Genomic DNA, 23,852 nt, shown 5'->3' with positions numbered 1-23,852 from the left:
AGGTGTACATATCCTGCAACCCAACAATGTAGTTTGTAGATACATATCCTAGTGAATCTCTTGTACATGATCACTGGGAAACAAGTTCATTAGTTTTCATAGTGCCAGTATATGTGATAGCAAAAACTAAAAACAATGTGAATATCCATTTTCAGGAGAATAAAGCTTTAATAATGAATTTTTTTTGAGATAAGGTTTTATTTTGTCAACCAGGCTGGAGTGCAAGTGGTGTGATCATGGCCCACTGCAGCCTTGACCCCCTATGCTCAAGCAATCCTCTGTCCTCAGCCTCCTGAGTAACTGGGACCACAGGCCTGTGCCACCACACTCAGCTAATTCTTAAATTTTTTGTAGAGATGGAGTCTATGTTGCCCAGCCTGGTCCTAAGCTCCTGGGCTCAGGTGAGCTGCCTGCCTCAGTCTCCTAAGTGTTGGGATTACAGGCATGAGCCATTTTAGCTGCACCCAGTTAAAAATGATTCTTAAAAACATATATTGAATAAAACAGTAAGTTGAAGAAGACTACAATATTTTGTATACCGTTCAAAGACATACAAAACCTAATAATATGCTATTGGGGTTTTATATGTGTATAGTGAAACTATAATGCAGAGCAAGGGAATAATAAATCCAAAATTCCATGGTCACTCTATTGGAAAGTAGGAGAAGAATGCCATTAGAGAGAGTCACACAGGAAACTTCAAAGATATTAGTAATGTTCTGTTTGTAAGCTTTGTTTGTGGTAGAGAATTTATTCATTTCATTGTTGATCTTATAAAATACTCATACATATCAAAGAATATGTAAAGTATATACATTAAAAAGGAAAGAATAAAGAAATTATAGAAAAACATAATTTTTAAAAGAAAGAAAATAAGACATAACAGTGAGGCAAAAGTGTTGAAGATAAATGCAGTGTTGGGGCTGGGTGTGGTGGCTCATACCTGTGATCTCAAGCACTTTGGGAGGTCAAGGCAGGATAAGTTCAATACCAGCCTGAGCAACATAGCAAGACCCCATCTCTACAAAAAAAAAAAAATTAATTAAAAAAAAGAAAGATAAATGCAGTGATGGACACGGATTCTCAGCTGCAGAAGGAAAGAGATGAGAAGGAAGGGAGTTGGACAAAATATAGCAAAACCCTAGATTAGAGTCAAAGTGTAATTCAGAAAGAGACCTTGGAAATCACCTGGTCAGCCCTGCTGGCTGCCCAGATGTGGACAGGCCAACTGAGAAAAGTGAGCCACCCACTATTATGCAACTGCTTTATGGTAGAACTCTGACTAAACTTAGGTCCCTGATTCCCATCCTGAGTGGATCCCTGGGAAAAGAGCAACAGACAGTGTGAAGGGTCGGTGGGGGGAAGACTATTTGGATATGGAAGAAAAAGAGGGAGTGTAAGTTGAATCTGAAGTTTGAGCCTGGAACCTGGAAGGCAATATAATGTAGTGTATTATAGGGATTAAAAATCACCTGACTTGTGAGTCCAGCATCTTCACTTACTAGATGGGATGACCCTAGAGAATTTATTTAATCATTTGGCATCTCAGTTTCCTCTGTAAAAGAAAAAAATAATAATAGATTATTATGTTTGTAAAAGCACTTAATACAGTGCAACTTCAGACCTCAAATCACTATTTTTATGGAATAATTATAGTGTAGTATGAAATGGCAATGTCACCGAGGCATGGTGGCTCACATCTGTAATCCCAGCATTTTGGAATGCTGAGGTGGGAGAATTGCTTGAGCCCAGGAGTTTGAGACCAGCACCTGGGCAGCATAGCAAGACCCTGTCTGTATTTTAGGAAAAAAAAAATCTTTATTTAAAAAAATGGGACTATTGAGAGGGAAACTGATTTGGTGGGGAAATATAATGGATTTGGCTTTAGATATGTATTGTTTGTTTAATTGATTCATAGTCCAAGTTCCAAAAAGAACCTGATATAGTGACCTTTAGACAGATGGAACTTATGTGCTAATGGGACAGCCAAATGATAACCACCCATAGGTAGCCTGAAAATGTAGAAGGTGAGATCACAGGGCTGGAAAACTAAGGTTTGGAATTACAGTATTATCATAGCCAGCTCTATCTCTGTGCCAATTAGCCCTTTAAGGAAGGGAGTGTTGAAGAAGAGTGTCTGAGCACCATGCTCAGGAAGAGAAAGAAAGGACAAGAGAAAAATAACTGCTTTGTCATCAAGTCAGGAAGGGAACCAGGAAATCAGAAGAGCATAGAGTTGTGGGGGACAAAAGAACTGAGGAGGTAGTCAGCACAAATGCAACATGGAGCTTAAAGGAGATAAAAATAGAAGAGCAGATTAAATTTGGCTGGCTCTCACCAGTGGCCTTTGAAAGAGCAGTTACCATGAAATCAACAGATGTGCAGGCCAGTTTGCAAGATGTAGAAGGAGTATGTATGGAAAGAAAATGAAGGTAAGGGTAGAATCAATTAGCCTTTTCTAGGTCATGGAGAAAGAAAGTGAAGAATGAACACTCCTAGATTTATTCTCAGTCCTTTGATCTATAACTTCTTAGGCATGACTTCCATAACCAGAGCCAGTGTTTACAGATACAGATAACTGAGGAGATTTTTTCTTTTTTTTTCATGTTGCAGCAGATGTGACACTCAACTCTCTGGTGTCTGAAGCATTTGTCAGGTTTTTTGTGGAGTTGGTAGGACATTATTCTTTGAACATGACTGTCACGGAGCGTGGGGAGCGTGTTTTCCAAAGGGAACCATTCCGTAAGTCTCACACCTCCCGAAGTGTACGCCACTTCCTGGATCTCTTCATGGAGACTCAGATGTTTGCAGGATTCATCCAGGACCGAGAGCTCCGGAAAAGTGGAGTTAAAGGTCGGTTTCATTATTAAGTTCTCCCTCTCTATTTAGTGAATACCTTGAAAGATTTTACTATATTATGAATAAAAAGTATTGTAAAGCAACAAGGACTCAAAATCCGAGTTGTTTATTATAAGAATTGTTTATTTTGTAATATTGTTTTAGCCCTGCAAATAATACACTGGTAATGAGCACAGAGTTTTATGTAATTCCCAGTCTGGAGTGTTAGACAGTTTCACCAACATGAGTTTTTCCTTGTAGGTTTGTTTGAGGTCCGGGCCATCCAGTATTTGGAAACAATTCCTGAGTCAGAGCCCAGTGGGATGAATAGAATTTTGCGGAGTCTTGGTAAGTTGCTGTGTTTTCTTGTTAGATAAATGTTGCTGAAGACCAGGCGCAGTGGCTCATACCTGTAATTCTAGCACTTTACGAGGTCAAGTAAGGAGGTTTGCTTCAGGCCAGGAGTTTGAGACCAGCATGGGCAACATAGTGAGACCCCATCTGTACACAAAATTTTAAAATTAGCTGGACATGGCTTGGCATGGTGGCTCACGCCTGTAATCCCAGCACTTTGGGAAGCTGAGGCAGGTTGATCACCTGAGGTTAGGAGTTCGAGACTAGCTAGCCTGTCCAACATGGTGAAACCCTGTCTCAACTAAAAATACAAAAATTAGCATGGCTTAGTGGCAGGCACCTGTAATGCCAGCTACTTGGGAGGCTGAGGCAGGAGAATTGCTTGAACCCAGGAGACAGAGGTTATAGTGAGCAGAGATCACACCGTTGCACTGCAGCCTGGGCGACAAGAGCAAAACTCTCTCTCAAAAAAAAAAAAAAAAAAAAAAAAGTAGGCATGCTGGCACATGCCTGTAGTTCTAGCTACATAGGAGGTTGAGGCCTGAGGGGGATTGCTGGAACCTGGGAGTTTGAGGCCTCAGTAAGATGATCTTGCCACAGACAACAGAGTGAGATTCTTGTCTCTGAAAAAAATAAATAAAAATTTAAAAAATAATAAATAAAAAATAAATAAATAAAAATAAAAAATAAATGTGGCTGAAAAAGCTTTGCAGTAAGTGGGCCTCATCACAAAAGCTTTATAATCAGATCAGTAATATAGCCTTAAATAGGCTGACCATAAACCATGATGCTAGTTTCAAAGTGTTCTGGAGAAAAAGAAGCATTTTTCTCAAAATTTGGGATCCCTCATCAGAGTAGTCTGTGGGGCCATTTCCCAGAGATGAACCTCTCTGATAGAAGTTTATTTATTTCATGATATGTTTGTATATCATGATTATTAATCTTTTCTAGGACACATTCCTTGGAGAAATCTTATAAAAACTGTGGTCCTTTTTCCCAGAAAAATGTATTTACAGCATATAAATAAATTTTGCGTATAATTTTAGGCTGCTCATGTAACCCATGAAGTCTATCCTTGGTACTCCAGATTAAAAACACCTGGTTTAGAGGGACTTCTGAGGCAAAAGAGGATTTCTTACAAGTCTCTAATTTTCTACTTCATAAACACATTTATGATTTTTCAATAATAGTTCATTATCTAGTATGATATAAGAGAACAGGGGTGTGGCTAGCCTAAAATTATGAATAACCTATATTCTATGATATTTATATTTTGCCTTTGAAATATATGCCCCCTAATTAGGCCCTGTCCTTCACTAGTTGACAGACCATGGACATATTAGGCCTTAGGCTGTTATTTCATCTTTATACTATGGGGTTAGATTAGATCAGTGGTTCCCAGCTCTGACTACATTTTATAATCTCCAGAGAACTTAAAAAAATTTTCCCCTGGGCTCCAGGAAATCTCTGGGGAGAAGCCAGGTGATTTTAACCCATAGTCAAGGTTGAAAACCACCAGATTACATGATGTCTGAGTTCTTTTTGACCTCTGCAATTAATTAGACACATGGGGTTTGGGGTTCGTTTTTGTTTTGGTTTTGGTGGTTAAACACATCAACTGAGTTTGAGATGTCAGCTTAACTCTTGGGCTGTTCTGAATGACTGACCAGTTAACCCCTTGCCTCAAATAATGTACAATAAATAAAAATGAATTGAGAGTTCACTGTCCTTTTCTTTCCCTTTAGGAAGTAAAATGAAATTTCTGCAGAAGAAATGAAACCTCTGATTGTCTCCATCCTGAATATACAATAGAAAGTGCCAAAGAAAATATTTTTCCAAGGGTCAGGATCCCATGAAGTATTCTACAAAATTCTTGAAATTTTAAAAGGTTAAAGAGCGAGTCAGGCTGTCGGAGGAGGATTCTCCTGTTGCTGCTGTAGTAATTACTGGAGAATTGTTGGGAATGGTCTGGAACCAATGCCATCTTTACTCTGTCTCCATTTTTTTTTTTTTAATAGCAGCCTTTTCTATGTAATTCTTGGGCTCATTCTCTGTTTTGTGCTTCATCTATGAAAGCAGTTGTCTTTCACAAGGAAAAGCCTTGTTACATTTTTAAAAATAGCTCAAAGATGAGAATAAGGAGAGAAATGCTGAGTTTAACATAGTAGAGAGACACGATGGAAATGGAGAACACTGGCCTTATACGCGTAATTCTCATCACTGAACTATCATGGCAGCTTTAAATCCGTGGGCTGTTTGACCTGGGCAAAGGAATAGACTCATTACATATCTCCATTATTTTGTCTTATATTGTATCTAGGGGAATCTCAGGAGGAAGCCCTACTTGTAATATTATAAAGTACTGTTATTGGCCGGGCGCGGTGGCTCACGCCTGTAATCCCAGCACTTTGGGAGGCCGAGGCGGGCGGATCACAAGGTCAGGAGATCGAGACCACGGTGAAACCCCGTCTCTACTAAAAATACAAAAAATTAGCCGGGCGCGGTTGTGGGCGCCTGTAGTCCCAGCTACTCGGGAGGCTGAGGCAGGAGAATGGCGTGAACCCGGGAGGCGGAGCTTGCAGTGAGCTGAGATCCGGCCACTGCACTCCAGCCTGGGTGACAGAGCGAGACTCCGTCTCAAAAAAAAAAAAAAAATAAAAAAAATAAAGTACTGTTATTAAGTACCTTATAAAATTAGACATCTTGCAACTCCTCCTCCAAATTGTGTAGCATTTGAGTAGCTTGCTTGTCCCTCACATGTCAACATTAAACTTTGTGGAGGCTGGATCCAGTGGCTCACACTTGTAATCTCCACCACTTTGAGAGACTAAGGCAGGAGTTTGAGGGTAGGAGTTTGAGACCAGCCTGGGCAATGTAGCAAGATCCTATCGCTACAAAAACATTTTAAAAATAAGTAAATAAATTTAAACTTTGTGGAATTATAACTATTATGAAAATGTCCTCTCAAGGGCATGGGAGCCACCTTTATTTTTTAGTGTCCACCATGTGCCATGCACTGTGGTATATGTATGCATATCATCTCAACCAATCCTTAAATCAACCTTATGAGATAGATATTTACATCTGCATTTTACTAATAAAGAAACTAAAGCTGGGTGCTGTTACTCGCGTCTGTAATCCCAGCACTATGGGAGGCCAAGGCAGGTGGATCATTTGAGGTCAGGGGTTCGAGACCAGCCTGGCCAACATGGTGAAACCCTCTACTAAAAATAAAATAAAAATAAAAATTAGCTGGGCGTGGTGGCAGGTGCCTGTAATCCCGGCTACTTGGGAGGCTGAGTCACGAGAATTGCTTGAGCCCAGGAGGTGGAGGTTGCAGTGAGCGGAGATCGCACCACTGCACTCCAGTCAGGGTGACAGAGTAAGACTCCATCTCAAAAAAAAAAGAAAAAAACACAAATTCAAAGAAGTTAAATAAGTTGCCCAAAGTTATACAACACAGAACTGAAGCCAGGACTTTTATGGACACAAAGTTGGTTAGTCCTCCAGATGGAAATTTCATCTCAGTAGGATTATATAGCTATTTATTTTATTAATAAAAAATTTTCTATTAAGTGTACCAGAGCCACTTTTCAGCTCTGAGGATAAGGGACTTTATATATATATGCCTAGATGAGACTCTTTTTATTGCCCTAGAAATGCTGAAATTTTTGCTCTAATTAAATTAGACTCAAAATATGAACATTCCTTGAACATATACCACTTAGTCATCCGGACCTTTAATATCTAAAGTAGTAGTAGTAGTGATTGGAAAGAGAAATTTTTCAGTGATGGTGCAATGTTGTGTGTGTGTGTGTGTGTGTGTGTGTGTGTTTTAAGATGGAGTTTCGCTCTTTTTGCCCAGGCTGGAGCGCAATGGCACGATCTCGGCTCACTGAGACCTCCGCCTCCTGGGTTCAAGCAATTCTCCTGCCTCAGCCTCCCGTGTAGCTGGAATTATAGGTGCCCACCACCACACCTGGCTAATTTTGTATTTTTTGTAGAGACGGGGTTTCACCATGTTGGCCAAGCTAGTCTCGAACTCCTGACCTCAGGTGATCCACCCACCTTGGCCTCCCAAAGTGCTGGGATTACAGGCATGAGTCAGTGCACCGGGCCTGTTTTTTTGTTTTGTTTTGTTTTTTCAAATTAATGGGCAAATTCACAGATGGTGCACTTTTCATTTATTAATGCTATAGCAAATGTCAGTTTGTTTTCTTCAGTTTCTGCTGATGGTTTCAACTGGCACAGAAAGTATTTATTCAACCTTACAAAACTGTTAAGTTGTATTGTGATACAGTTTATTGACTTGCACAGTATTTCATTACAACCCATTCAGGTATGCATGAACCTGAAGCAGAACACCATTTAAGACTGGTGCTGTATAATATAATTCCTACAGATGTGGGTCCAGGGAATAGAACTGAGCCTTTTTTTAAATGTTAAGCAGGTTACCCTAATGGGGCTTCTACTAGACATCTCTCCATTTGGTCTCTTCTTACACTGCAACCCAGCGGGAACAGTTAATAATTGGATGTTTATAAAATGGGGGTAAAAGGGTTTACTATGATGGATCCTGGCTATCCCTTTAGGAGGAGACCTTTGCGCTTCAGGAATGCTGTCTTCATCTTTGCAGCCTGAAGCTGCTTCATTTCCTTAGGTCTGTTGTGTTTTGTTTCTGTAAAGTGTTATGAATTCTGGATATTTTTGTAAAAGAATCAAGATTTGTATAAAATATTGTTTACAGATCTTTTAATGAATAAATACATAAAAACCCCACAGATCCCTTGGAGAATTCTTAAGATGTAAAGATCTTTTATGTCACTTAAATCTACAGCTAGCACATTTACCTAATGGTACTTAAGTAATAAGAATTAGTCTTAGATTGATCAGGCTTAATAATGGAGGTCAACATTTCGAGGCTCTTGGCAGACAAAGCCTGGGTCTAGACCGCACACTGGGCAGGGTATATAGTCTGACAACTTTATTTGGTCTTTAACTGCTTAATCAAAGGGAGGCTGCTTAGTCCAGGAGCCATGAAGAAGACAAAGTGCATGGGCAGCAGCTTGAATGGTTCGGAGACAGGAGTGCCATTCTATTACCGTTTAAGTCCTAAAGCCAAAATGGCAAGATTTTTAAGGAACTGAGGTTCCTTTTGATACTCAGACCATAAAGCTTCACAATTTTAATTGGAGACTGGCGCCCAATTCTAGAGCCTCTTTAAGAATTGTACTTATCCAATGCAAAGGTTTTCAGGGTGGTGAGGGGGGAGGATAGTCGGGGTACAGCAAGGAAGTAAAAGAGGAACGACCCGGGGTGCAGTGGCTTACGCCTGTATTCCCCACATTTTAGGAGGCCTAGGCGAGAGGATAGCTTGAGGCCAGCCTTGGCAACATAGGAAGGCTCCAACTCTACAAAAAAATTTTAAAATGGCCGGGCGCTGTGGCTCAAGCCTATAATCCCAGCACTTTGGGAGGCCGAGGCGGGCGGATCACGAGGTCAGGAGATCGAGATCATCCTGGCTAACACGGTGAAAATACAAAAAATACAAAAAATTAGCCGGGCATGGAGGCGGATGCCTTGTAGTCCCAGCTACTAGGAGGCTGAGGCAGGAGAATGGCGTGAACGCAGGAGGCGGAGCTTGCAGTGAGCCGAGATCGCGCCACTGCACTCCAGCCTGGGCGACAGAGTGAGACTCCGTCTCGGAAAAAAAAAAAAAAAAAAAAAAAAAAAAAAAATTAAAAATTAGCCAGGCGTGGTGGTGTGCACCTCTAGGCCCAGCGGCTCAGGAGGCTGAGGTGGAAGGATCGCTTGGGCCTGGGGGGGTTGAGGCTGCAGTGAACTATGATCGCGCCACTGCACTCCAACCTGGGCAGCAGAACAAGAGCGTGTGTCCATAATAAAAAAGGAAAGAAGTCCGGCACAGAGGAAGAGAAGATTAAGGGAAGACGGTGGCAGTAAGCAGAGGTGGGAAATCAGTTATCTCTCCCCGTCAAATCCTGCAGCCAGTTCCCTCCAAAAGTGTTAAGGGGCTCCCGTTCCAGATATCAATGTTTTGGAGGAAACGAAAAGCCCTAACTTCAAATCGCCACCATTCGCTGGCAAAAAAAATACAGTAAGCAGAAGACAGGAAATTGAGGCCTTCCGCTGACGCAGTGAAGCCAAGACTGACGTCACGTCCGCCCAAAACAAAGCAGCCCGGCAATTTCTAGATACCGGGCGGACCCGCCTTCAAAATTAGCAACTGAGCATGCGCGAACGTCAATATGCAGGGAACGTGATTACATCAGTGTCAGGCGCCGGCGTATCTAAATAGAACTCAGTTTACGCAGACGCAGAAAACGCAGGCAAACCTGAGGTCCTCAGAATGGCGGGCACGGGTTTGGTGGCTGGAGAGGTTGTGGTGGATGCGCTGCCGTATTTTGATCAAGGTTATGAAGCCCCTGGTGTGCGGGAAGCGGTGAGTGCGGGGTGTCTTTGTAGCTGACTCACTGTTCCCTGGCTCGGTACCGAAAGAAACATGTTACAATTTGCCGCTTCTACCCTGGCCCCAATTCTCTTTCTAAGGCTGCAGCGCTGGTGGAGGAGGAAACTCGCAGATACCGACCTACTAAGAACTACCTGAGCTACCTAACAGCCCCGGATTATTCTGCCTTTGAAGTAAGTATGTCTTGAGCCCGGGTATGAACGAGGATTCCTGTGAACCTTTATTTTGGATTGAGAGCTTCAGCTACGTAAAAGTGATTTTTAAATTCCAGTTTTAACCATTGCCTGCATAGGTACCAGTCTGTTGAAAACAGCTAGATAGATAAGTCTTCTCCGAGGTTCTTATTCTAAGATCCATAGGAAGACTTTCTGGGACTCCACGACTCACTTAATGCAAAAATTTGTGGCCACAATTCTTTGAGATAGGATCCATGCGTAAATTCTCAAAGGGACCCTCTCCTGCCAAGAGTCACTCTACAGCAGGTGATCTAGAATTTTTTAGTATGTATAAGCCTAATTACCTAAGCTCTTTAGAACCACTGGAGAGTGGCGTATTAAAGTCTAGTTATTTACCAAACGTTTGTGGTATGACTGAAGGGACAAACCATATCCAAGTGTATACTACTCTTTTCTCAGCCTTCTCCTTTTTTCTATAATCTGTCCGATGTTTTTATTAACACAGTTCTGATTAATGTAGGCAAGAACTTTCCCTGATACGAATACTTTCCAAGTGCTAGGTGCCATTCTAGATTCTGAAATCATAGAGATAAAAATATCTGGGTTTTAAAAAAATATGTATTTTGCTGTATTTTAATTTTTCTTTTCTTTATTTAAGACAAGCATCGTCTCCAAAAAAAGATAGGGTTTCTGAATACAGAAAAATACAATACAATGAGGAGCTAGATATATAAAACAGAAAGTTTACAATAGTATGTATAAATGTGTAATAATATGTAAAGGACCTGTAGTGGAGGTATATATAAGGACAAGAGAATTAGAGAAAGGAGTGCCCATGCTTGCCTAGGGAGTCAGATGCTGTTCTACTGCACACAGTGAGTATGATACTATTTTAAATGTATAACCTTGAAGTACACCCAAGATTCTAGTTAGGGTCTAATTAGCTAAGTGAAATGTAAGTTATTTCTAAATTATTGGATTCAAGTATTTCAATATGTACAGCTTGGAGGTTTTTTTCCCATTATACCTAATCGTTTATTTATGAAAGGATTGTATTATTAAAAGGCAGTATTTAGCTGGGTGTGGTGGCTCACACCTGTAATCCCAGCACTTTAGGAGGCTGAGGTGTGAGGATCACTTGAGACCAGCCTGTGCAGCATAGTGAGACCCTTTCTCTACAAAAGAAAAACTAAAAAATTAGCCAAGCATGATGGCATGCACCTGTAGTCCAAGCCACTCAGGAGGCTGAGGTGGAAGGATCACTTGAGCCTGGAAGTTCAAGGCTGCTACAGTGAGCCATGATAATACCATTGCGCTCCAGCCTGGCGACAGACTGAGATCCTGTCTCAGAGGGGAAAAAAAAAAAAAAGATATTATTTACATTAAAGTAACATGAAAAAATAGTTAAGTTTGTTGTTTTTGTTTGAGACGGAGTCTTACTCTGTCACCCAGCCTGGAGTGCAGTGGTGCCATTTCTGCTCACTGCAACTTCCACCTTCCGAGCTCAAGTGATTCTCTTGCCTCAGCCTCGCGAGCAGCTAGGATTACAGGTGCCTGCCACCATGCCTGGCTAATTTTTGTATTTTCAGTAGAGATGGGGTGTCACCACGTTGGCCAGGCTGGTCTTGAACTCCTGGCCTCAAGTGATCCGCCCACCTCATCCTCCCAAAGTGTTGGGATACGGGGTGAACCACCACACCCTGCCTTGGCTAAGTTTTAAGTAGAAGACATATGTTTCTATGAACGTGTTTTCCTATGCTTTTTCCAAATATTGTTACCTAGGTGTAGATGTTAACCACGTTAAGAACTAAGTACAGTGGCTCACACCTGTAATCCCAGCACCTTGGGAGGCTGAGGCGAGTGGATCACGAGGTCAGGAAATCGAGACCATCCTCTACTAAAAATACAAAAAATTAACTGGGCATGGTGGCGGGTGCCTGTAGTCCCAGCTACTCAGGAGGCTGAGGCAGAAGAATGGCCTGAACCCGGGAGGCGGAGCTTGCAGTGAGCCAAGATGGCGCCACTGCACTCCAGCCTGGGCGACAGAGCGAGACTCCATCTCATTAAAAAAAAAAAAGAGAATTAAGTACAGTAATGCTTCTTGGACTGATTTCTGACGTTTTCAAATAACTGCATTCAATCACAGACTTCTTATAATACTTTTGCCAGTTTTTTTCCTTCTCTCAAATACCTTTGTAATTAGTTTACTGATTATTTAATTAGCAAACTCCTGGGTTCAAATGATTCTCCTGTAATTAGTTTACTGATCATTTAATCCTTTCTTTTTTTGAGACAGAGTCTTGCTCTGTCGCCTAGGCTGGAGTGCATGCAACTCCTTGGCTCACTGCAACCTCTGCCTCCTGGGTTCAAGCGATTCTCCTCCCCCAGCCTCCCAAGTGGCTGGGATTACAGGCATGCACTACCATGCCCAACTAATTTTTGTATTTTTAGTACAGACAGGGTTTCACCATTGTGGCCAGGCTGATCTCGAACTCCTGACCTCAAGTGATTCACCTGCCTCGGCCTCCCAAAGTACTGGGATTACAGGTGTGAGCCACCACACTTGGCATCCTTTCTTAGTAATAGTTGGTAATGTATACTGGGCTCACTGTCTTTCTTGGTGCACAAAACAGCTCTATAAACTATATAACTATGTTCACTATCCCCATTTTTTTAGCTGGGAAAACTGCAGCTTAGAAAGGCTCATTGACTAAGACCTTAACCATTCTTCAAACTGCCTCTGAAATTACTCTTTCATTAATTCACTTAACAACTATTTACGAAGGTCTATTCCATGCTGGATATTGGAGAACAGTATCAGCAGGGTCCATACTTATGAACCTTACAATCTAGAGTGTTGAGACGGACAATAAATAGATCAGAAAAATTGTTGATAAATGCTGCACAGAGAATGATAGTGATAAAGTGACTGGGTGACTCTAGGTTGGGTGGTTGAGGAAGGCCTCTCAAAGCTGAGATGAGACTACTCCATGAGCAGGGATTTCCCCCACCGACCCCGCCGCCCATGACTTAGCTCCATGAACACTGGCTTAGTCTTTGGAGAGAGCTGAGCTAAAATTCCAGATCTATCACTTACTGAGCGTGTGAGTTAGTTAAGGGTTCCTCCTGTGCTGTATGGCTCAAGACTACTTATACATTTTTATACTGCCTCTTGTTTAATTATTAGCTGTTACTCTTTGTCACTGCAGAATTTTCTAGCTAAAATGCCTTGGTATTTTTTGCAGGAAACTAGATAACTACATTTTCTTAAGATTATGTGTAATTTAGCAGTAGCGCCTGCAAAATGCTTTCTCCAGAAAGAAATGCTTAATACAAATTTTTTTTTTTTTTTTTTTTAGATGGAGTCTCACTCTGTTGCCAGGCTGGAGTGCAGTGGCGCGATCTTGGATCACTGCAGCCTCCGCCTCCCGGGTTCAAGAAGTTCTCCTGCCTCAGCCTCCCAAGTAGCTGGGATTACAGGCGCGTGCCATCATGCCCAGCTAGTTTTTGTATTTTTAGTAGATACAAGGTTTCACCATCTTGGCCAGGATGGTCTCAATCTCTTGACCTCGTGATCCACCCACCTCGGCCTCCCAAAGTGCTGGGATTACAGGCGTGAGCCACCTCGCCCGGCCTAATACAAAACTTTTAAACATTAATGCAGGCTTCTGTAAGGCCTTTGATACTTATTCTCTAGTCTAATTGTTAAGATAGTTGAAGCCCTCAGAAAATTAAAATTACATGGAATAACTGAAGTATTACTACAAACAAATATTTTAAGCAGTTCTTTATACTCGGGGTAGGAAATGTGCAGAACGGAAATGGGATAAGATATTGGCCAAAACATCCCTAAAGAGGAATAGCCATACTACATTTACTTGGCAAACAGTAAAATTGCTAGAGAAGATAGTGAATATAAAGAAAAGACACTTTGGGAGACTGAGGCGGGCAGATCACCTGAGGTCAGGAGTTCAAGACCAGCCTGGCCAACATGGTGAAACCCTGCCTCTACTAAAAATACAAAAATTAGCTGGGCATGGTGGCAGGCACCTGTAATCCCAGCTACTCGGGAGGATGAGGCAAGAGAATCACTTGAACCTGGGAGGCAGAGGTTGCAATGAGCCAAGATTGCGCCATTGCTCTCCAGCCTGGGGGACAAGAGTGAGACTTCATCGTGAAAAAAAAAAAAAAAAATTCTTAGATTTCTGGAGGCTGGAAAGTGTAAGTAAGGTTCACAGGCTGCATCTGGTGAGGGCGTTCTTGCTGATGTGTACTTGGTGTACAGTCCTGAAGCAGCACAGAGCATTACATGGCACGTAGGGGCACACAAGGGAAAGACAAACTGGCTTTTATAACATACCCACTCTGGTGATAACTCATTAATCCATGAATGGGTTGAGCCCTCATAACCCAATCACCTCTTAAAGACCCCACCTCTTAATACTATTACATTGGGGATTAAGTTTCCATATGAGTTTCAGAGGGGACAAACATTCAAACCATAGCACTGTCCAACTGATGGTAACATGCTTCTGGAATTGAGAACATCTGAGTTAGGATTAATCCTTTTCTCTGTGGGCTCCTTAATACATGCCACTTTTCCTGGCTAAGCTGAATGTGAAGTGACTGTGTGTTTGTGTGTGATTCTAGAGAGCATTTAACTCAGAGAAGAATTAGGGAAAGGGAAATGATTCATTATAATAGGTAGTGTAGCTTAAATCTATTCTTTGGTGATTGTTAATTTCAATTGTCAACATGATCTTAGAAATCTTTTTCTGATTTACACATCAGACTGACATAATGAGAAATGAATTTGAAAGACTGGCTGCTCGACAACCAATTGAATTGCTCAGTATGAAACGGTAAGAATATTAAAATGGAAATTAAAATTTAATTTGTAGTAACTCAGTAATGAGCTGAGATTTGTGAAGAATGTATTTGCTGGCTAATATTGGCAGTGTTGGCTGGGCGTGGTGGCTCACACCTGTAATTCCAGCACTTTGGGAGGCCGAGAATGGCGGATTGCTTGAATCCAGGAGTTTTGAGATCAGCCTGGACAACATGGCAAAACCCTATCTCTACCAAAATAATAATAATAATAATAAACAACGTACCTGGGTATGGTGGCACACACCCGTAGACCCAGCTACTTGGAAAGCTGAGGTAGGGAGATCGCTTGACATCCTCCAGGAGATGGAGGTTGCAGCAAGCCGAGATTGTACCACTGCACTCCAGCGTGGGGAACAGAGGGAGACCCAGTCTTGAAAAAAAACTATATAGAGAGAGATATCTGTAGATACAGCTATAGATAGATGAAGATATATCTATGGATATAGATATAGATACAGAGATCTATAGATAGATATAGAGATGTAGATATAGATATATATCTATAGATATATATCTATAGATATCTGTAGATATAGATCTATAGATATCTAGGGAGGCAGTGTTGAAGGACTGACTGGGTAGTGTGAAGAGGGAATAGAAGGAGTCATATCACTTCTCATTTTTTTTCTCTACCGGGGAATGGGTATGTTAGTGGATGGGTGGGTGTGAGTAATTTACAAAAATGGTAGCAAAGGTTTTTGTCTACTACTTTTTCCCCTTAATATATTATTCACATCTTAATATTATTAAATGTTCTTCAGTGACATCATTTAATAGCTAATATAACAATCTTTTATGTGAATGTAATGTTGCTTATTTAACCAGTTCACATTGAAGTGAACATAACGGTGCTAAATCATATTTGTAAATTGATTGTTAGGCTGTATCAGTTTCTTATTATTGCAAGGTTTACATCCTCAGTCTTCTGTAGTTTTTATACTATATGGAGACTCATGGGACATTCTGTTGGGAAGAGATGTAAAGGCTTGACAGTACAGATGGTTTTATTTTGTTGTTTAATTTCAGATATGAGCTTCCAGCCCCTTCCTCTGGTCAAAAAAATGACATTACTGCATGGCAAGAATGTGTAAACAATTCTATGGCCCAGTTAGAGCATCAAGCAGTTAGAATTGAGAATCTGGAACTAATGTCACAGCATGGATGTAATGCCTGGAAAGTATACAATGAGTAAGAACCTTTTTTTTTTCCTTTTCTTTCCATCTCACCCAAAGTGTTAGTACTTTTTAAAAGTATGGGAGGTTCTGGGTGCAGTGGCTCACGCCAGTAATCCCAGCCCTTTGAGAGGCAGAGGCAGGTGGATTGCTTGAGGTCAGGAGTTCGAGACCAGCCTGGCCAACATGTTCTTGGCACAGAGCTCCAGAAATACGATTTTTAGCAAAAAAACTTGAAAAAGTTCACTTTTAATTGGTACTATTTTAATGTATTTAAATCTGATTTTCCTCTTTTCCTTCAGAAATCTAGTTCATATGATTGAACACGCACAGAAAGAACTTCAGAAATTAAGGTAAATTGTTTTTTCCTATTACAGAATGAACTTTAAGTGAACCTTTAATGAATAGAAAATAGGAGGAAAAAGAAAGCAAAGAGACTGCAGCCAGGTGAAAGTAAACAATTGATCCACTGTCTTTGTTCAGCATCTGGCACTGGGTTTGGCCTACCTAAGTAGACGAGTAGCAGGCCTGAGGTCTGAAAACATCTCTGCCACTTGTAGCTTGCAAGTCTGCGAACATGGAAAGACGCTTTTAGAGGGGGAAAGGTTGGAGAATAACACATATAATCTGATTTTTAAGACCGATTTCTACACACACATATAGGAAAGCCTGGAAGGACACCCAGCAAAAACTCAACAGGAGTTACCAGGAAAAAGGAGACATGCATGGGAAGAGGGACTTGAGACTTGTAATCTGTGTGTGCTCGTGTGTGTGTGTGTGTGTGTGTGATTTCTCACAATGAGCATGTTTTATGAAACTTGTAATCAAAAAATAATTAGAAGAACGGTAATTTCTACAGTTAGCCTATAACTGTACATGATATTGTTCTCATGGGATTAAGATATTCTCTTGTGTTACAGAGTTTTCTGTTGAGTTTTGGTCTTACATTAAAATGTCATTAGGTTGTATAATTTTTTACAGAAAACATATTCAAGATTTAAACTGGCAGAGAAAGAACATGCAGCTCACAGCTGGATCTAAATTGAGAGAAATGGAGTCAAAGTGAGTATCTGTAATTCCATCATCTTTTAAATTGTTTAGCCCAGTCTAAGGTCGATTCAATAATATTCAAATAGCATTCATGTGGGATGCCATAGGTGTCAAAGAAAATGCTGTTTTCTGAATTCACCCTTCACTGTCTCTGCCTTTCTATAAGGTGTTAAAGAGAACTATAAACGAGAATTGAACCATTGGTGAAGGATCCTTTGCTAAATTGAACCATTGCTAAAGGATTCTGGTCTTAGAATACCCTGTTTTTAGTCTAGTATTTTTGGCCTTGAATGGAATTCTACCTTTATTCTCCTTTTAAATGGAAAAAAAAAAAATAGCCAGCTACAGTGGCACATGCCTGTAGTCCCAGCTACTGTGGAGGCTGAGGCAGGAGGATTGCTTAGCCTGGGAGGTTGAAGCTGCAGTGAGCCATAATCGCACCAATGCACTCCAGCCTGGGCAACAGAGTGAGACCTAGTCTTAAAAAAAAAAAAAGGAAAAAAATTAATTTTATAAAATATTGTAGGGAGGGAGATTTCATACTTTTCTTGATAATTTGTTTGTACCTCAGGTTTATACATTTTAAAAAATGTTCTTTTACATACACACGTATGCCTTTATACAATATCTTGAATATTTGTGTCATTTCTCTCTTCTTTTTTGCTTTCCCATTCCCTTTGTCCCTTCATTACTCAAGTTATTCTCCTTGTTCTACCATCTCCATGTACGTGTTATCAGTCTCTTTGGTACCTTTTCATGTTTTTTCCTCAATTTAATAAACTGTTGCCTCTTTCCTTTTTGTTGATTAAATTAGATACTGTCTTCATCACTCTTTCCTATTTCTTCTGGTTTACAAGTTCTCTCATCTGTTTCTAATTTGCTTTTTTATTAGTTGAACTTTTGAGATAATTGTAGATTCACATGCAGTTGTAAGAAATAATACAGAGAGCCAGGTGTGGTGACTCACATTGTAATCCTAGTGCCTTGGTAGGCCAAGGTAGGAGGATTGCTTGAAGCCAGGAGTTCAAGATGAGCCTGGGCAACATAACAAGACCCTGTCTCTACAAAAAAAAATGTTTTTAAATGAACCCAGGCATGATGGCATGCACCTGTAGTCTTAGCTCCTTGGGAGGCTAAGGTGGAAGGATTGCTTGAGCTCAGGAGTTCCAGGCTGCAGTGAGCTGTGATCACACCACTGCATTCCAGCCTAGGCAACAGAGCAAGACCCTATCTCTGGGGGGAAAAAAAAAAAAAAAGAAAGAAAGAAAGAATACAGATTCCATGTACCCTTTACCTACTTTTCCACAATTGTGCCTTGATTTTTTTTTAATGGAAAGTTGAAAGTAAAGTTTAGGCCGGGTGCAGTGGCTCACGCCTGTAATCCCAGCACATTGGGAGGCCGAGGTGGGTGGCTCACCTGAGATCAGGAGTTTGAGACCAGCCTGGCCAACATGGTGAAACCCCCATCTCTGCTAAACATACAAAAACATGAGCCAGCCGTGGTGGCAGGTGCCTGTAATCCAGCTGCTCGGGAGGCTGAGGCGAGAGAATCGCTTGAACCCGGGAGCCAGAGGTTGCAGTGAGCCAAGGTTGTGCCATTGTATTCCAGTCTGGGCAACAAGAGTGAGACTCTGTCTCAAAAAAAAAAAAAAAAAGTGAAGATTAGTGTTATAGCTCTGGGTGAACATGTGTATCCATTTAAAATAAAATCTTCTAAGAGAAATTTTACTTTGAGTAATTTTTTTCCTTTTTCCCCCCCCATTCTAGTTGGGTATCCCTGGTCAGTAAGAATTATGAGATTGAACGGACTATTGTTCAGCTAGAAAATGAAATCTATCAAATTAAGCAGCAACATGGAGAGGCAAACAAAGAAAACATCCGGCAAGACTTCTGAAAAGACAGTTTAGCAGGTAGAAGAAAAGGTGGGCTTTCACAAAAGGCATCTGAACTTTTAATGAACTGTGAAGGACGACAGCATCTTCGCAAAACCATTGATGTTTAAATGTTTAGAAATCATAGAATGTGTGGGCTGCTGTAGTAATTCTATTTGTATATCTCAACAGAATTAAAATGTCTAGCTTGGTGGTATTTTTGTAACCATAAAAGAAAATCTTTAGGCTTTCAAAGTCAGTTATGACTTTAGAATAATACTGTGTCATAGAATTAATTTTCAGCCATGCGGACCATAGTTTGTATCCAAGGATCCTTATTTAAAGCCTTCAACATGTACAGGAAGTTGGAAATTTTTGGTTTATGACTTTGTCTAATAAAGAGATAGTTCGAAACACATTCTTGATTACCAAACAAGACTTCAGAAATACAGTGACTGTACAGAGTCATCATTATCACCATCATCATCATAGGTAACAGTTATATCAAGCTTAATATGTGCTGAACACTGTTCTGAACACCTTAGATCGGTGAACTAGATGTATAGGAATAAAAATTACTTGGTTCTCACAAAAACCTCAGGAGGCGGTTACTGTTTTTCTCATATGTGGACATGTAACACACCCCAGTTAAATAACATAACTTGCCAAGGTTTTATAGCTGAAAATGTCAGCTTTTTTATAGAAAATGTCAGTCAGGTTTTGAACCCAATAGTCCAGCTCCAGAGTTAATGTTCTTACTTCTCTACTTGTAAGGAATTAAAATGTATAAAAGATTCGTGCCCAATTCAGAAAAAATATTTGCAACATATCAAAAGGTAGTCTTGCTAGGTGTGGTGGCTCACGTCTATAATCCCAGTGCTTTGAGAGACTGAGGTAGGAGGATCACTTGTGTCCAGGAGTTCAAAGCCACCATAAGATATGATTGTGACACTGCACACCAGCCTGGGTGACAGAGCAAGACCCTGTCTCAAATGAATCAAGGTAGTCTTAATGTGTAAATACTGACTTAAAATTATTGAAAGGTCAGTGGCTCACACCTGTAATCCCAGCACTTTGGGAGGCTGAGGTGGGCGGATCACGAGGTCAAGAGATCGAGACCATCCTGGCCAACATGGTGAAACCTCGTCTCTACTAAAAATACAAAAATTAGCTGGGCGTGATGGCATGTGCCTGTAGTCCAAGCTGCTTGGGAGGCTGAGGCAGGAGAATCGCTTGCACCCAGGTGGCAGAGGTTGCAATGAGCCGAGATTGCACCACTGCACTCTAGCCTGGTGACAGAGTGAGACTCCATCTCAAAAAAAAAAAAAAAAAAATTATTGAGATGTTTATCTCAATAACTGAAAAATATAAATTGAAAAATCTAAAAATTATTTTTCAATTTTGAAAAATATAAAAGGATGTCCATTATAATACAAAATAAACCTAGAACTTTTTGATCTATGATATTGATAAATGGTCAGTACTTTTGAAAGTACCTTAAGACAATTGAGAGCCACATTTCTTTCTTTTTTTTTTTGAAACGGATTTTGCTCTTGTTGCCCAGGCTGGAGTTCAGTGATCCGATCTCAGCTCACCACAACCTCCACCTCCCGGGTTCAAGCAATTCTCCTGCCTCAGCCTCCCAAGTAGCTGGGATTACAGGCATGTGCCACTACGCCTGGCTAATTTTGTATTTTTAGTAGAGGTGGGATTGCTCCATGTTGGTCAGGCTGGTCTCAAACTCCCGACCTCAGGTGATCCGCCCACCTTGGCCTCCCAGAGTGCTGGGATTACAGGCATGAGCCACGGCACCCAGCAAGAGCTACATTTCTGTGTTAAAGGTAGGGACTGTGGGAATGAATGCATATGGAGTGTTGTCATCCATCTCTTCATTCCCCACCCTTGGCCTTCTCTCGGAAGGAAATGGGAAGAGTTGTGGAGTATCTGACCAGCCTAAGAGAAAGACCTACTACAGTTGTTGAAATTGAGAGTTTCCCAACAAATGAAATGACCAAGCCAGGACACAGAGCAGAGAGGCTCAACAAACCACCCCCTAACCAACACAGCTTCTAAACCGTGTTTTAGCTCCCCACTTTTAAACATCAGTAGAGAGTTGAGGATCACCAGATAAGGCAGTTGTACATTGTGAAAGACAAGGAGTAAAACAAATCTGCGAAAGACTATGGAGAAAACAGATGATGTAAGAAGAAAACTTTTTTTTAAGAAATATATCCTCAGGCTGGGTGTGATGGCTCATGTCTGTAAATCCCAGCACTTTGGGAGGCCAAGGTGGGAGGATAACTTGAGCCCAGAAATTTCAGACTAGCCTGGGCAACGTAGTGAGACCCTCATCTTTACAAACCATACAAAAATTAGCCAGACATGGTGGTGTGCGCCTATAGTATCAGCTACTTGGGAGGCTAGGGAGGAGGATTGCTTGAGTCCAGGAATTCAAGCCTCAGGAGGCGGTTACTGTTTTAATGAACTATGTGACACTGTACTCCAGCCTGAATGACAGAACCAGACCCTGTCTCAAAAAAGAAAAATATATCCTCACAGAAGACAATTGCAGCCATAATAATATACAAGATGCTATTTTATTAAAAAAGAACAAAACAGCTCATCGAAATTAAAAATATGGTAGCAGGAATTAAAATTCAATGGGAAAGTTAGAAATTAAAGTTGACAAACTCAAAGAAAGTGGAGCCAACAAAGACAAACATGGAAAACAGAGAAGAGAAAATAGGAGGACCAGTCTGGAAAGTCAGTAGCTGAATGACCTGAGAGAAAACTGGAGGGGAGAAGTCATCAAAATAATTCAGAATTTTCCAGAACTGATTGATAGAATTTCCAGAATCAAAAGGTCACTGCACAATGGATGAAAATAGACCAACTCTGGAGCATGTTATTTGTGAGATAGCAGAACACCCAAGCACACGAAGATTCTGCAGGCATGGAGTGGGGGAGGAGGGGCAGATTGTTACATATAAAGGATCAAGAATCAAAATGTCTTCAAGCTTCTCAACAACATCTTTGGAAGCTACAAAGAAGATAATGGAGAAATGCCTTTGGAATTCTTACAAAAAAATTATTTCCAACCTAGAACTCTATACATAGCCAAATTTTAAGCCAAGGGTTAGGGTAGAATAAAGACGCTTTGAGATATAAGAGATCTCAAAAGCATTTCCTTCCTGAGTACCATTTCTTAAGGGGCTTCTGAAGGATGTGTGCTTTTCCAGCCAAACACAGGGAAGCAGTGACGGGACTCATCCAAAGAGCTTGGTGAAGGACTCTCGGGATTATACATGTACACTCTGTAGAAGGCAAGTGGTTCAGATTGGAACACTGGCTCATGAGAGCTGTCATCACAAAGATGCCTGCTATCATTGTACCATCATTTTACACTGAGAAACAGCCCGGGGGAAAACTGGCCGAAAATCTGACCATGTTCTTCTCCACCACACACAGGTTATTGGGGTGCAAGTGGTGGTTGGTTACATGAGTACGTTCTTCAGTGGTAATTTGTGAGATTTTGGTGCATCTATCACCCAAGCAGTATATGCTGCACCCTATTTGTAGTCTTATCCATTGCCCCACTCCCACCCTTCCTCCCAAGTCCCCAAGACTATGTTCTGTGTTCTAATGAAGTTCCTGTTCCTTCCTTGAGCTGCTGGAAATGTTCTACTATGTACCTGCTCTTGGAGAGCTTGCAAGTATAAAATTCATAGGAGTTCATCCCTGAACTTATGCCTGCCAAATGAGCATTCCAGCCTGGCCAGAAACCCCAACAATATTAAGCCCTTTGTTTCCAAGAAATCACTTAAAGCTTTGTTCCCTCACTTCCCCAGAATAGGCTTTATGACTGTCAGGGAAGCTGAAGCCAGACCAGCTTATTTTTCCCTGGGAGCTTTCATCCAACCATTGAAATTGTGCCTTTTATTTGCAGGGGTAGGCTGTGCTTACTTTACAGTTTTTAATTTAATTACCTTTCGTATTCATTTACATGTAGATAGTTGTGGAAGGCTGCAAAATGGCCCCTAAAGATGTCCAGATCTTAATCCCTGGAACCTGTTAATGTGTTACTTTCCATGGCAAAAGAACTTTGCACGTGTGATTAAGGCTCAAAGTGAGATTATCCTGGATTATTTGGGTAGATCCAATGTAATCCCAAGAGTCTTCTTAAGAGGTAGGTAGAAGGTGGAAGGTTAAAGAGGAGAAAGGATGCTAACCTTCTGGCCTTGAAGATGAAGGAAGGGGGCCATGAGCCAAGGAATGGAGGTGCTGTCTAGAAACTAGAAAAGGCAAGGAAACAAATCTCCCGTCAGAGTGTTGACCAGGATAAACTGCTTTGCGGACCCACTGTATTCTGACTTCCAGAACTGTAAAATGGTAAATATGTTTTGCTTTAAACCACCCACTTTATAGCAATTTGCTACAGCACTGATAGGAAACTAATACAATAGTTGGTAAAGAGTAATGATAAGTGTTTGATTTAAAATGGTGAAAAATCTACATATGTTTATTATAGGCAAATCAGAAAATGCAGGTAAAAAGAAAATGAAAATTATTCATAAGACTGCCACTCAAGGTACTATTTTTATTTAGTGCCAGAAGAACACAGACAGAAACCACATTTCATTTAATTTCAATACAAATTTGTAGGATACCATGGAATCAAAAATAAGATGGACTAATGGGACACTCTGTAAACCTATTCATGAACAGAAGTTTCTATTTCTGTTTCACTCTGCTTTCTACCCTGAGGACTAACATTTACTACATTAGATCCACTTCGCTTCCTCTATCCTTAGAAGTTTATTTCTGGATATTAGAAGTCTGTTTGCAAGTGACAAAAAGCTAACTAAAACTACCTTAAGCAGTAAAAGGGGATTTATTGGTTCATTTAATTTGTAAATACAGAGGTGGAACTAGCTACATCGTCAGCTAAATCCAAGGATTCCAGTTGGGCATAGTGGCTCATGCCTGTAATCCTAGCACTTTGGGGAGGTTCAGG

General features: G+C 40.9%; 2 protein-coding genes across 3 annotated transcripts in view; both read left to right on the top strand.

Moving 5' to 3' along the window:
* The window catches only part of DENND2C (DENN domain containing 2C), an 85,583-nt gene extending 80,027 nt beyond the window's left edge, over window positions 1-5,556 (top strand). Inside the window, exons 17-19 of one of the 2 annotated variants that reach the window (XM_050748063.1) lie at window positions 2,617-2,853; window positions 3,100-3,186; window positions 4,938-5,556. In XM_050748063.1, coding sequence (XP_050604020.1) covers window positions 2,617-2,853; window positions 3,100-3,186; window positions 4,938-4,969 — 356 coding nt within the window. In that variant the 3' untranslated portion in view covers window positions 4,970-5,556. Of the gene's footprint in view, window positions 1-2,613; window positions 2,854-3,099; window positions 3,187-4,937 lie in introns of both variants that reach the window. The other variant, XM_050748053.1, reaches the window with a different exon arrangement.
* On the top strand, window positions 1,359-19,433 carry BCAS2 (BCAS2 pre-mRNA processing factor). The gene is made up of 8 exons (XM_050748304.1): window positions 1,359-1,362; window positions 9,527-9,652; window positions 9,760-9,852; window positions 14,647-14,717; window positions 15,772-15,933; window positions 16,220-16,270; window positions 16,899-16,979; window positions 18,735-19,433. Exons 2-8 carry the CDS (start codon window positions 9,560-9,562, stop codon window positions 18,859-18,861), a joined length of 678 nt encoding a protein of 225 aa, XP_050604261.1. The 5' UTR covers window positions 1,359-1,362; window positions 9,527-9,559; the 3' UTR covers window positions 18,862-19,433.
* Window positions 19,434-23,852: the final 4,419 nt, after the last annotated feature.

The sequence above is a fragment of the Macaca thibetana genome, chromosome 1 (genome assembly GCF_024542745.1).
Source record: "Macaca thibetana thibetana isolate TM-01 chromosome 1, ASM2454274v1, whole genome shotgun sequence".
NCBI lineage: Eukaryota > Metazoa > Chordata > Mammalia > Primates > Cercopithecidae > Macaca > Macaca thibetana.
The sequence above is the reverse complement of the archived record's forward strand: the minus strand, read 5'-3'. Positions and strand labels throughout refer to the sequence as shown.